Source organism: Diaphorina citri, unplaced genomic scaffold, assembly GCF_000475195.1.
Source record: "Diaphorina citri unplaced genomic scaffold, Diaci psyllid genome assembly version 1.1 scaffold3779, whole genome shotgun sequence".
In the NCBI taxonomy this organism is placed as follows: Eukaryota; Metazoa; Arthropoda; class Insecta; order Hemiptera; family Psyllidae; genus Diaphorina; species Diaphorina citri.
The window spans coordinates 2373-15436 of NW_007381179.1; the positions used below are offsets into that span (position 1 = coordinate 2373).

The window sequence follows — 13064 nt, forward strand, 5'->3', positions numbered from 1 at the left end:
TAAAACCCCCCGTCAATTAAAACCTTGGCAGTTATTAGTGAAGTTAAACCAGTTGGAAAAATAGTGGTCTTTTTCAATTTTATTTGAGGTCCTTTTCTTCCCCGAATTTCTAAAGGCCGAAAAAACCCTAATTGAACTCTAATCTTATAAACGCCATAGCTTATTGACACACTAACGTTGCACACTAATACGAAGGTTGCTAAATGTTAGGTAATAAACCTTTTACCATGCGTGTTCTTGGAATGTGCACCCTTATTTTCTAAATAAATTTCCCCGTTTCCTTTTTGATCAACAGCAAAGACACCAGGAGTCTCACTAACTGTCTCAAGTAATTTTGTACAGTTTTCCAAGCATTTTTGATTTTTCTACATATATGCACTAAAATTTTGATCACATTCAAAGCACAAAGTGAACCCGTAGATATTATTATTTATTATTAATGGCCTCCTTTTCCTCCCATCGTTTTCAGATCATCCCGAAACGGGCGGACCTGACGTGCACCAACTGCAACACCAAAGTGACCACTATTTGGCGGCGCTACCCGTCGGGTGAAATGGTGTGCAACGCGTGCGGCCTCTACTATCGCCTCCACTGTAGACCGCGTCCCGTCTCCATGCGACGCGACAACATTCACCCGCGCAAACGACGCCCGAAGAACGCCAAACGTGAGTTGAGCGGCGGTGAGAGCCCGGGCTACGCATTTGGCGGCGCTACCCGTCGGGCGAAATGGTGTGCAACGCGTGCGGCCTCTACTATCGCCTCCACTGTAGACCGCGTCCCGTGTCCATGCGACGCGACAACATTCACCCGCGCAAACGACGCCCGAAGAACGCCAAACGTGAGTTGAGCGGCGGTGAGAGCCCGGGCTACGCTAGTCCGAGCCGGTACGAGCCTAGCCCGAGCTACGCGTACTCGCCTAGTCGTTACGAGGAGGATGGAGACGGCTCGTGCGAGCGCTACTTGATTATTGATTCGGGTATCGCGGCGGGCCATTAACGCCGCCCCGTTAGAAGTCAACTCTTGTGTATATTTCCGCCCCTTTGAAAACAACCCAACTCTTGTATATATTACACAGACCTTGTATTTATACGAACGCAGAAGTCCGCTGCCGAAAAAGAAAGGAGAATTCAACAGTAAAATATTATAGAAACAGCAGTCACAACCGCAGGAAAGATATAAGGAGAACCCAACAGAGAGTTAAACTAACTGGAAACCAACTAGAGGGGAAAATTATCGAGAGATCGACAAGAGGGGAATTTTTTTGGTGAAAAAAAAATCCCGACCTTTCCCCCAACCCGTGAGAAAAAAATCCCTCCGGCTCCCGAATTCACTTATCAGGTTAATGGACATGTTTTCTGATGAATGTTATTTTTGAATGTTCTTTATTAGCCCGGGAATGACCGTAGATTTTATGTGTTTTTATGACAAAATGAGACAATTTCTTCTTTTCCGGTGAAAAAAATCCCAACCTTTCCCCCGACCCGTGACAAAAAAATCCCTCTGGCTCCCGAATTCACTTATCAGGTTAATGGACATGTTTTCTGATGGATGTTATTTTTGAATGTTCTTTATTAGCCCGGGAATGACCGTAGATTTTATGTGTTTTTATGACAAAATGAGACAATTTCTTCTTTTCTGTATATCTTTATGTGTAGGTTGGTAATGTTGGTATGTATTTCTCAGATAGTTTCAGTAGAATTTCATGTGTTCTTGACAAGTTGAGACAAATTCTTCCTTCTACCTCTGTACATCTTTGTGGTTTTAATCATTAGATTAAGTAAAAACTTTCGCATTACCCATTCACATGGCTTAATCCAATAAAGTTCAAATTCAGATTATGGTCCGGGCTGTGAATATACCAATGTTGAAGGAATCAATGAATTTGTGTCTATGGTGGAATGGAGTTTGTCTGTATATTGACTTGTATTTTTACCTATTTGAAATAATAGATATGTGATTAGAATGGAACTAAAGTCTCGTCGAACTAGTAGTTTTTAAGGAAAGAGAAAACCATGATAGTTTTTTAAGGAAAGTGAAAATTTTAAGGAAAAGAAAAGGATTTTATTCTTCTTCATTAGTGTAACTTAAAATATTCTTGAAACTTCCTAATTATTTTCAAATTAAAGCAATCTGTTTTTGCATTATTATTATTATTATTTTTTTTTTTTTATTTTTTTAGCTTCTCTTTATTTTAAACACAAATAATCTATGGGTAAATTTAGGACCTTTTTCCCCCCAAGTCTTGTAGAACACTTTTCGCGCGGGATGACGGATCAGTACCTAGGCTTAAGCCCTTATCACACCCGGTGTTGTTCGTTGACCCCATTCAGGGCTATGAGTGTATTTTAGAATATCACTTCCCCCATGTCTAGTTTATGTTGTTCTACATCCACAAAAAAAATCGCCTCTAACTTGACCCCCTTGTTTTTCATTCGCCCCCACAGAACACTCCCACCACCATTCTCATCACCACCACGACTCTGGCGACAACAAAAGCCTCTCCAGTGGCGACGAGTCGTCTTCGATTTCCCTTCACTCGTTCATCTCGGCGTCCCTACACCACGCCCCGTTCAATGTTGGCGCCCCGGGCGGCAATTCCCCACCGTCCCACTATGCCCTCAACCTGTCGCCACTGTGCGAGGATAATTTGCCGCTCAATTTGGCCGCAGGACCGCCGGCCGGTGAGCTAGCGAGATAATGCCGCGGTTAGACGTGTGCCGACCCTCGCCGGCCCTTCGGGTCTGGAAGAAAAGACCGGTTTTTTGTTTATTTTGTTGGTGAGATGTTTTGAATTTTTTTACTTTTTCCGAGATGAATTTCAGGGTTTGTACGCGACTTTGAAAACATAGAATCGGAAAATCAGCCAAAAAGTCATGGAAATTTTTTTAAAGATAACCTGGATTTCATTCGGGGAAAGCGTATAGACCCTGAATTGCCTCTGAATTTTTCATTCGAAAAATTACCACGCACGTAGAGATTAATTGATCCGTTACTTACCTTCTATTGGAGTCAAAGGAAATTATTGCTTTCTATTAAGTTTTAGAAAGTACTTACTTTTTCTTTCCGTGTCCACATAGAAAGTACCTCACTATTTCGGGAAGTACTCGATTTATTTCGAGTTTTAGAAAGATTCTCTTTTCTTTCAAGTTAAAGTTTAAAAATTCATTCAAGAGCTTTCAACAATACTTCATTTTTTTACCCTTTTTTTTAATTTGTAGAACATAAAATACTCTTTTTATTTTTGTTAGTGATAATTAGAATTAGTTCCCTTGTTTTTTGTCTACCTATATCTTGTTTGTGAAGAAATGATCACAAAATCAACCTTTGAAGGTTGAACAAGATAACCAATTACTTTTACAAATGTCTTAGATTTTAAGTCTTGTTGTCTACCTAATTTTCCTCTCTTGTTTTGTCCTCTTGTGAGATTGTAAACGTATATTTTTACGTTGAAAACTCATTAACTAGTTGAAAGAAAAGATAAAATGGAAAACAATAATAATCATGTTGCTCATTTTAATGTTGAAAAATCACACGGAAATTTGAAACTTGTTCAAGGGATCTTTGTTCTTGGTATTGGTCAATATGTTTTGCCGCTCAATTTGGCCGCAGGGCCGCCGGCCGGTGAGCTAGCGAGATAATGCCGCGGTTAGACGTGTGCCGACCCTCGCCGGCCCTTCGGGTCTGGAAGAAAAGACCGGTTTTTTGTTTATTTTGTTGGTGAGATGTTTTGAATTTTTTTACTTTTTCCGAGGTGAATTGCAGGGTTTGTACGCGACTTTGAAAACATGGAATCGGAAAATCGGCCAAAAAGTCATGGAAAATTTTAAAGATAACCTGGAAAAGTCATGGAATTTCATTCGGGGAAAGCGTATAAACCCTGAATTGCCTCTGAATTTTTCATTCAAAAAATTACCAGTCAAAGGAAATTAATACTTTCTATTAAGTTTTAGAAAGTACTTACTTTTACTTTCCCTATCCACATAGAAAGTACCTCACTATTTCGGGAAGTACTCGATTTATTTCGAGTTTTAGAAAGATTCTCTTTTCTTTCAAGTTCAAGTTTAAAAATTCATTCAAGAGCTTTCAACAATACTTCATTTTTTTACCCTTTTTTTTAATTTGTAGAACATAAAATACTCTTTTTATTTTTGTTAGTGATAATTAGAATTAGTTCCCTTGTTTTTTGTCTACCTATATCTTGTTTGTGAAGAAATGATCACAAAATCAACCTTTGAAGGTTGAACAAGATAACCAATTACTTTTACAAATGTCTTAGATTTTAAGTCTTGTTGTCTACCTAATTTTCCTCTCTTGTTTTGTCCTCTTGTGAGATTGTAAACGTATATTTTTACGTTGAAAACTCATTAACTAGTTGAAGCTATTGGAAAATGAAAAGCACAGGGTATTGGAATGTTGATGATTTCTTTCGGAAGCAAGGAAAGTCTCTCCTTGATGTTATTTAGATAAGTGCATGGTTATAATTTGCATGTAAAGTATTCTAGGTACATATGCTATTGGAAAATGAAAAAGCACAGGGTATTGGAACAGGGTATTGGAATGTTGATGATTTCTTTCGGAAGCAAAGAAAGTCTCTCCTTGATGTTGTTTAGATAAGTGCATGGTTATGCGTACCTTTATTGACGAACAGAACGTTTCAGGATGCATAGATATTGGAACAACCTCGTACTTTTTACACCTACTCAGCCCTACTAGTAACCATATACCGACCACTCTCACTAACGGGTAAGTCCTAATCAAGCTGAATCCCAACCTACTCAGCTCGTACTTTTTATGTGAAATTTAGATGAATTGTTTGTGGGTGATGGTTAAAGTACTGTAAATATAAATGTAGGATGCTCAGTACCTACGTGACACTTTAGTTCAGAGGCAACGCTCTAGCTTGCCAAGGTTTCGGGTTCGATTCCCAGAGTCATCTTAAAGTTTGAGCTCGTTTATAATAGCAAATGTTTCAACGGTTACTTGGGACAAGTCCCTTTACCCCCGCAGTTCAGTACCTTCGTGACACTTTAGGGGAAGGTTAGTTCAGAGGCAACGCTCTAGCTTGCCAAGGTCTCAGGTTCGATTCCCAGAGTCATCTTAAAGTTTGAGCTCGTTTATAATAGCAAATGTTTGAACGGTTACTTGAGACAAGTCCCTTTACCCCCGCAGTCTGACCAACGTTTCATATATTTTTATTTGAGTTGGGGTGGGTTTCGCCAACATTTTTTCAGCCCTTAGAAGGCCTGTTAAGCTAACAGGGCTGTTAAGTCCCATTTGATTTCTATAGGCTTAACAAGGCTGTTAATCTAACAGGCTGTGAGAGGCTAAAAAGAAGGTTGGTGAAATCAACAAATACCTAATCTATGGGTAAATTTAGGACCTTTTTCCCCCCAAGTCTTGTAGAACACTTTTCGCGCGGGATGACGGATCAGTACCTAGGCTTAACTCGGGTTCAATTCCCAGAGTCATCTTAAAGTTTGAGCTCGTTTATAATAGCAAATGTTTCAACGGTTACTTGGGACAAGTCCCTTTACCCCCGCAGTCTGACCAACGTTTCATATATTTTTATTTGAGTTGGGGTGGGTTTCGCCAACATTTTTTCAGCCCATCGGGTTCAATTCCCAGAGTCATCTTAAAGTTTGAGCTCGTTTATAGTAGCAAATGTTTCAACGGTTACTTGGAACAAGTCCCTTTACCCCCGCAGTCTGACCAACGTTTCATATATTTTTATTTGAGTTGGGGTGGGTTTCGCCAACATTTTTTCAGCCCTTAGAAGGCCTGTTAAGCTAACAGGGCTGTCAAGTCCCATTTGATTTCTATAGGCTTAACAAGGCTGTGAGAGGCTAAAAAGAAGGTTGGTGAAATCCACAAATAATCTATGGGTAAATTTAGGACCTTTTCCCCCCCAAGTCTTGTAGAACACTTTTCGCGCGGGATGACGGATCAGTACCTAGGCTTAAGCCCTTATCACACCCGGTGTTGTTCGTTGACCCCATTCAGGGCTATGAGTGTATTTTAGAATATCACTTCCCCCATGTCTAGTTTATGTTGTTCTACATCCACAAAAAAAATCGCCTCTAACTTGACCCCCTTGTTTTTCATTCGCCCCCACAGAACACTCCCACCACCATTCTCATCACCACCACGACTCTGGCGACAACAAAAGCCTCTCCAGTGGCGACGAGTCGTCTTCGATTTCCCTTCACTCGTTCATCTCGGCGTCCCTACACCACGCCCCGTTCAATGTTGGCGCCCCGGGCGGCAATTCCCCACCGTCCCACTATGCCCTCAACCTGTCGCCACTGTGCGAGGATAATTTGCCGCTCAATTTGGCCGCAGGGCCGCCGGCCGGTGAGCTAGCGAGATAATGCCGCGGTTAGACGTGTGCCGACCCTCGCCGGCCCTTCGGGTCTGGAAGAAAAGACCGGTTTTTTGTTTATTTTGTTGGTGAGATGTTTTGAATTTTTTTACTTTTTCCGAGATGAATTTCAGGGTTTGTACGCGACTTTGAAAACATAGAATCGGAAAATCAGCCAAAAAGTCATGGAAATTTTTTTAAAGATAACCTGGATTTCATTCGGGGAAAGCGTATAGACCCTGAATTGCCTCTGAATTTTTCATTCGAAAAATTACCACGCACGTAGAGATTAATTGATCCGTTACTTACCTTCTATTGGAGTCAAAGGAAATTATTGCTTTCTATTAAGTTTTAGAAAGTACTTACTTTTTCTTTCCGTGTCCACATAGAAAGTACCTCACTATTTCGGGAAGTACTCGATTTATTTCGAGTTTTAGAAAGATTCTCTTTTCTTTCAAGTTAAAGTTTAAAAATTCATTCAAGAGCTTTCAACAATACTTCATTTTTTTACCCTTTTTTTTTAATTTGTAGAACATAAAATACTCTTTTTATTTTTGTTAGTGATAATTAGAATTAGTTCCCTTGTTTTTTGTCTACCTATATCTTGTTTGTGAAGAAATGATCACAAAATCAACCTTTGAAGGTTGAACAAGATAACCAATTACTTTTACAAATGTCTTAGATTTTAAGTCTTGTTGTCTACCTAATTTTCCTCTCTTGTTTTGTCCTCTTGTGAGATTGTAAACGTATATTTTTACGTTGAAAACTCATTAACTAGTTGAAAGAAAAGATAAAATGGAAAACAATAATAATCATGTTGCTCATTTTAATGTTGAAAAATCACACGGAAATTTGAAACTTGTTCAAGGGATCTTTGTTCTTGGTATTGGTCAATATGTTTAAAGGGTACTTAACAGTATCCAATATCGCGTTTAGTAGATATGCTTTGGCCTTTGAATCCCCTTCTCACTAGTCCCTCCATTCACCTCTGGTGGGGGATTCTCTTTTAAAACCCTAAAAATTCAGTTTGAAACTCCCTAATAATGATTTCGAAAATCCTAAAAAGTGGGTTTGAAAACCCCTAAAAAGAGGTTTGAAACCCAAAAGAATAAACAAAGGATAAAAACATATTATTAGCCCCTGTTTTAAATTTTCGTGTCTTCTTACCTCCTAGTTCTTACTTTTTGTTTACCTTTTTATGGACGATCATTTTAGTCTGCCTAATTTTTCTTCTTTGTTCAATTAACTTTTGATTTCGAAAATCCTAAAAAGTGGGTTTGAAAACCCCTAAAAAGAGGTTTGAAACCCAAAAGAATAAACAAAGGATAAAAAAAAGATAACCAATTACTTTTACAAATGTCTTAGATTTTAAGTCTTGTCTACCTAATTTTCCTCTCTTGTTTTGTCCTCTTGTGAGATTGTAAACGTATATTTTTACGTTGAAAACTCATTAACTAGTTGAAAGAAAAGATAAAATGGAAAACAATAATAATCATGTTGCTCATTTTAATGTTGAAAAATCACACGGAAATTTGAAACTTGTTCAAGGGATCTTTGTTCTTGGTATTGGTCAATATGTAAAAGGGTACTTAACAGTATCCAATATCGCGTTTAGTAGATATGCTTCGGCCTTTGAATCCCCTTCTCACTAGTCCCTCCATTCACCTCTGGTGGGGGATTCTCTTTTAAAACCCTAAAACATCAGTTTGAAACTCCCTAATAATGATTTCGAAAATCCTAAAAAGTGGGTTTGAAAACCCCTAAAATGAGGTTTGAAACCCAAAAGAATAAACAAAGGATAAAAACATATTATTAGCCCCTGTTTTAAATTTTCGTGTCTTTTTACCTCCTAGTTCTTACTTTTTGTTTACCTTTTTATGGACGATCATTTTAGTCTGCCTAATTTTTCTTCTTTGTTCAATTAACTTTTTTATAATTATGTTGTAAATAATTTTGCGTTCTCCTAATTTTAACCCCTTTTGATATCTGGTCCGGATATACAGTAGGTATATGAATTGTAGAGCCGGCCATAAGAAACTTTGTTCCCACATTAATTTTTATTTTTTAGTCCCCTCCCCCTTTCTAACTAAAAATAAAAAGACCTGCCCTGTATTTAAATGTTGTGTCCAAACTAATGTGTCAATGTGGTGTAAATTTTGTCTCTCTCAAGTTATGCAAATATGTATTAATGTACCATATCCCCTTTAAATACTCTCATAAGTTGGATCCTGGAAATAAAGACCTTCTCATCAAAAAATTTCAATGAACAAATATATTTTTGAAAATCTGGGCCCGCCTGTTTTTCTCCCTGAAATCAATCTGTGAGAATTTTTTATTATTGTTGAAAATTACATGAAATTTTAAAACTTGATATTTCTTCAGTGAAAAATTTTGTACTTGAAATTTCACCTTTTCCCTGGGTTTCTTATCTTTCTTTACACAATACTCCTTTAATTTACCTATTTACCCAATGCTCCTTAAACTTACCTCATACTTCTACTTCTTTATTTATCCAATACTCCTTCCTTAGACTTTCTTTACTCAATACTCCTTAAACCTTCTTTACATACAATGCTCCTTCAACTTTCTTTACCCAAATACTCCTTGAACTTTCTTTATCCAATACTCCTTAATCCTTCTATACCAACAATGCTCCTTAAATTAACCCTCAGGATTTACCTTCTAGTAACCCAAAAGCAATGTTGTCAATTTTATTCAGAGAAACTCGTTTGCTCCTTTTATTCAACAGAAAATTATTCTAGGCTTTTCTTGTAAAATGAATTTTTCAATATTTTCCCCCCTGTTGAAAAAAATTGATATTTTTTATCATTTGAACCTTTCATTTTTTTTTTTTTTTTTTTTTTTTTTTTTTTTTTAAAAATTTTTAAAACAAATTTTTTTTTTAATTTTTTTTTAATAAGCAGGACCACAATTTGAAGTTAAATTTGGTTCATATTAATCATCTAGATTCTAAGTACAACTAAAAACTTTGGCATTACCCATTCACATGGCCTTAATTCAATGATAAGTATCAACATTCAGATTAATGGGTCCGGGCTGTGAATATAACCAAATGTTGGGAAGGAATCAATGAATTTGTGTCTATGGTGGAATGGAGTTTGCTGTATATTTGACTTGTATTTTTACTCTATTTGAAATAGATAGTGTGATTAGAATGAACTAAAGTCTCGTCGAACTAGTAGTTTTTAAGGAAAGAGAAAACCACGATAGTTTTTTAAGGAAAGTGAAAATTTTAAGGAAAAGAAAGGATTTTATTCTTCTTCATTAGTGTAACTTAAAATAGATTCTTGAAACTTCCTAATTATTTTCAAATTAAAGCATCTCGTTTTGGGCATTATGTATTATTATTATTATTATTATTTTTTAGCTTTTCTTTATTTTAAAACCTTGTTCAGACTGCTGGGGTAAAGGAGCTTTCCAGTCCTGTTCGAGCAGGATAAAACAAGAATTTGTTCTTCATAAAGCCTAAGGTCCTTGTGAAAGTTTGTTTGTTTTATTTCCGTATATTTCCTTTTCTTCACTTTAGTTACAAGTACAATGTAAACCTGTTCTCCTTATACTGCCAAAATGGCCGAGATTGCAGTCACTCAACCATTGGATACCATTGCCAACACATTATACCATTTGGTAAGATGTGTTATTCAGTTGGATAACAGATGTTATACCATTCGGTAACGGTAACAGATATTAACATGTATTTGCCCTTGAAAACCTCTTGCTGACCTTTGGTGTAATTTTGCTATCTCTGTGTTGAAATCCTCTGGTTGTGTTAACATCGAGGTGTCGTCCCGGCCATTGGACATCGTACTTCGTCATAATAACTTTACCTGTTTAAAATTATAATGGTTGGGGCTACTTTCAGAGATTAAATTGTGATTAACTTTGAATCTTGTATTACGCAATCGATTTTTTTTTTTTCAATCAGAAAAATATAATCCGAGATTAAATAAAAGTTGATCATAATTTAACCTCTGAGTGTGTCCCGGGCCACAAAAGTCTCAATTCGTTGGTCAACTTTCAAGATTTCCTCTTGAAGATTAAGTAAACGCCTACCTCTCATTTTTGTCAGCCCTTCGCTTCTCAAGCGAAACTTTAGGTTCTAAGCGAAACATTTTCCTTTCGGAAACGGAAATGATTTCCCAACTTCAAGATGGCTGATTTTCCTACGGTTTAGTACAGGCACTACGACGCCAAAAGATTTTCCTTTCGGAAACGGAAATGATTTCCCAACTTCAAGATGGCTGATTTTCCTACGGTTTAGTACAGGCACTACGACGCCAAAAGAAGGGAAATTAGCTTCAGTTGTGGGGAAAATCTTCAGTGTCCGAAAGGAAAAAACGATTTTTCTTGCCATATTGCCCCCTAAATAGGTTTAGCTTTCAGACTATTGCATTTATCCTTCCTAAGTTTGTCCACCCCCCTCTTTGACAGACCATCCGGTATCTCTTAAAATACAAAATTGAAATTGTTTTCAGTTAATCTCTTTTATTTTACCGACGATGTAATTTTTGTGTGTTGAACGGATCTCAATAATTTTGTTTCTTTTTCATTTGTATTTTTGATATTAATTTCCTGTCCCATCAAATATTTGTGTTTTTTTTTTTCTAACTAGGTAGGTTTTATTTTGTAATTTCTGTGTATAATTTTAATTTATTTTTAACTTATTTCAAATGACATTATTCTAATTTGTATTTTTGATATTAATTTCCTGTCCCATCAAATATTTGTGTTTTTTTTTCTAACTAGGTAGGTTTTATTTTGTAATTTCTGTGTATAATTTTAATTTATTTTTAACTTATTTCAAATGACATTATTCTATTGATGATTTGTGTTAGTTTAAGATTTTTTTTCCTCTAAAGTTGAGCTTGCTTCAGTGAGTGAGTTATAAAAAAGAACAACTCTTTTCAGTGAACTACTCAGTCAATGATTCAGATCCTAAAACAACTCACTCACTCTTTACTCATCTCTTCAACCAAGTCACTTTACCTGGGTTATACTTGATTGATATAAAGGTAATTTCCTATCTAAAGCTCAAACTTGGTTAATTAACTTTTTGAAGGGATGTTAGACCCCTATTACCTAACATGTCTCAACTTCTTCCCCCTAAGATAGGTCTTTTATAAAAGATTATTATTGGTACTTAGAAATTGTAATGTATGTTACCTTCTTTAATTTTTTTTTTTACTACTTCTGACATTAAGAAAAAACTACTAACTAAGTAATTTATGTGTTGAACATTAACAGATGAAATTGTAATTTTTGTATTTAAACTTTTTTTAAGACCTACATTTTTCTTTTTTTATTTATTTGAAAAACAGTATTATTTTTGTGTTTAATCTAAGACCTTGTTTAGACTGCGAGAGGAAAGGGACTTTTCAGTCCTATACTGGCAGGATAAACAAGGTATATTCTGTTCTATTAATTTAACTTTTTCCCCATGCAATATCAGAGAAAAAGAGATGTATTTTTGGTCCCTGTGTATTTTTGTATGTGATGATTTGCAAGGAAAACCATAAAATAAAGAGACATTGACGAGAGTTTCTTAAGTGGAAAAAAAAAACACCTGATAGTTGCAATAATTTGCATTTCATTCCTGGCAAAGCATGTACCTTTGGATATTGGAAAGTCTGCTTCTTTTTTTTTAAAAAAAATAAATAACACATTCATGTGTGCAAAAAAAATCTCAGGTATTTTCCTTGTAAATATTTCGATCAACCAGTTTTGTATGTTGTATTTATTGTAAGCAGTCTCATTGAAGAAAAAACAATATGTATTTAGGTACTTGTTTATAATTAAAGTCCCTCTTCTTTATTGAACAAGATGTTATATGCCTCCTACTTGTAAAGATCATTTGATTCTAAAGCAGTCTGATAGAATCTGTTGATGGCAATTTTGCTAAAGGTGATCTGTTTTGTAAGATCTAACAAATTTTGCTGAACACCTAAATAACGCATCGATAAAAGGTCTCCCATTTTTTAAAATTTCGATACCTATTAATTTTATGAATTTTAATATTGGATTCATCAATGTCTGTGAAAATAATGATTGAACCTGGGATGGCACTTTTGAACTCAAGAAAAACAAACCTAACAATGTTTTGTGACAAAATTGTTTTTTAAAAGAAATATTTTTGTAAATTATTTTTTAAAAAAAAAAAACATTTAAAAAAAATAATAAAAAAAAGGTAAATTAATTTTGTAAAGAAAAAAATCGGTTGGATTTATTTTCTTTTTATTATTTCAGATTTTTTTTTTTTTTTTTTAATTATGATGGTGCATTTTATACTTATGATGTAGCAAAAAATGAATTCAGATTGTACGCCTTGCGGAAAAAAAAAAAAAAATCAAAATTTCGAATTTCCCCGCCAACTTTACACGCCCATGAAGGCTCTGTGTTAAGTTACCAACATCATTTTCCACACGCCAAGAAAGGCCGAGAATGGCCTATCTCAGCCCAGTACATAAACACACCCTCAGTTACCTATAGAGTGAAGACGATATATATGCTGAATTCTGGTGGGATTTCTAAATACTTGATGTAATGGTGTAAGAACCTCTTTGAGTATCGGGTTTAAATACTACAAGAAAACCATAACACATCACCAAGTCATGGTGGCTTGCTTGTAAAGGTCTCTGTTTCATAATCCAAGGGTCTCGGGTTCAATTCCCAGCTATGTCCAACTGAT

General features: G+C 35.9%; 1 protein-coding gene across 2 annotated transcripts; it reads left to right on the plus strand.

The window, feature by feature from the left end:
- Positions 1–511: 511 nt before the first annotated feature.
- On the plus strand, positions 512–4015 carry LOC103520555 (transcription factor GATA-4-like). Of its 2 annotated transcripts, XM_008485654.2 has the most exons (3): positions 705–838; positions 2445–2669; positions 3610–4015. In XM_008485654.2, exons 1-3 carry the CDS (start codon positions 727–729, stop codon positions 3636–3638), a joined length of 366 nt encoding a protein of 121 aa, XP_008483876.1. In that variant the 5' UTR covers positions 705–726; the 3' UTR covers positions 3639–4015. The 2 variants fall into 2 exon arrangements, with proteins under 2 accessions (XP_026687426.1, XP_008483876.1); XM_026831625.1 differs by lacking the exons at positions 705–838; positions 3610–4015 and adding an exon at positions 512–665 and having other exon boundaries at positions 2445–2734.
- The last annotated feature ends 9049 nt before the right edge of the window (positions 4016–13064 follow it).

Excerpts from the sequence above, each read along its gene's own strand:
- LOC103520555 (XM_026831625.1), top strand. The coding sequence starts at position 554 with ATGGTGTGCAACGCGTGCGGCCTCTACTATCGCCTCCACTGTAGACCG. Across the intron at positions 666-2,444 it reads ACGCCCGAAGAACGCCAAAC|AACACTCCCACCACCATTCT; the intron begins GTGAGTTGAGCG and ends TCGCCCCCACAG.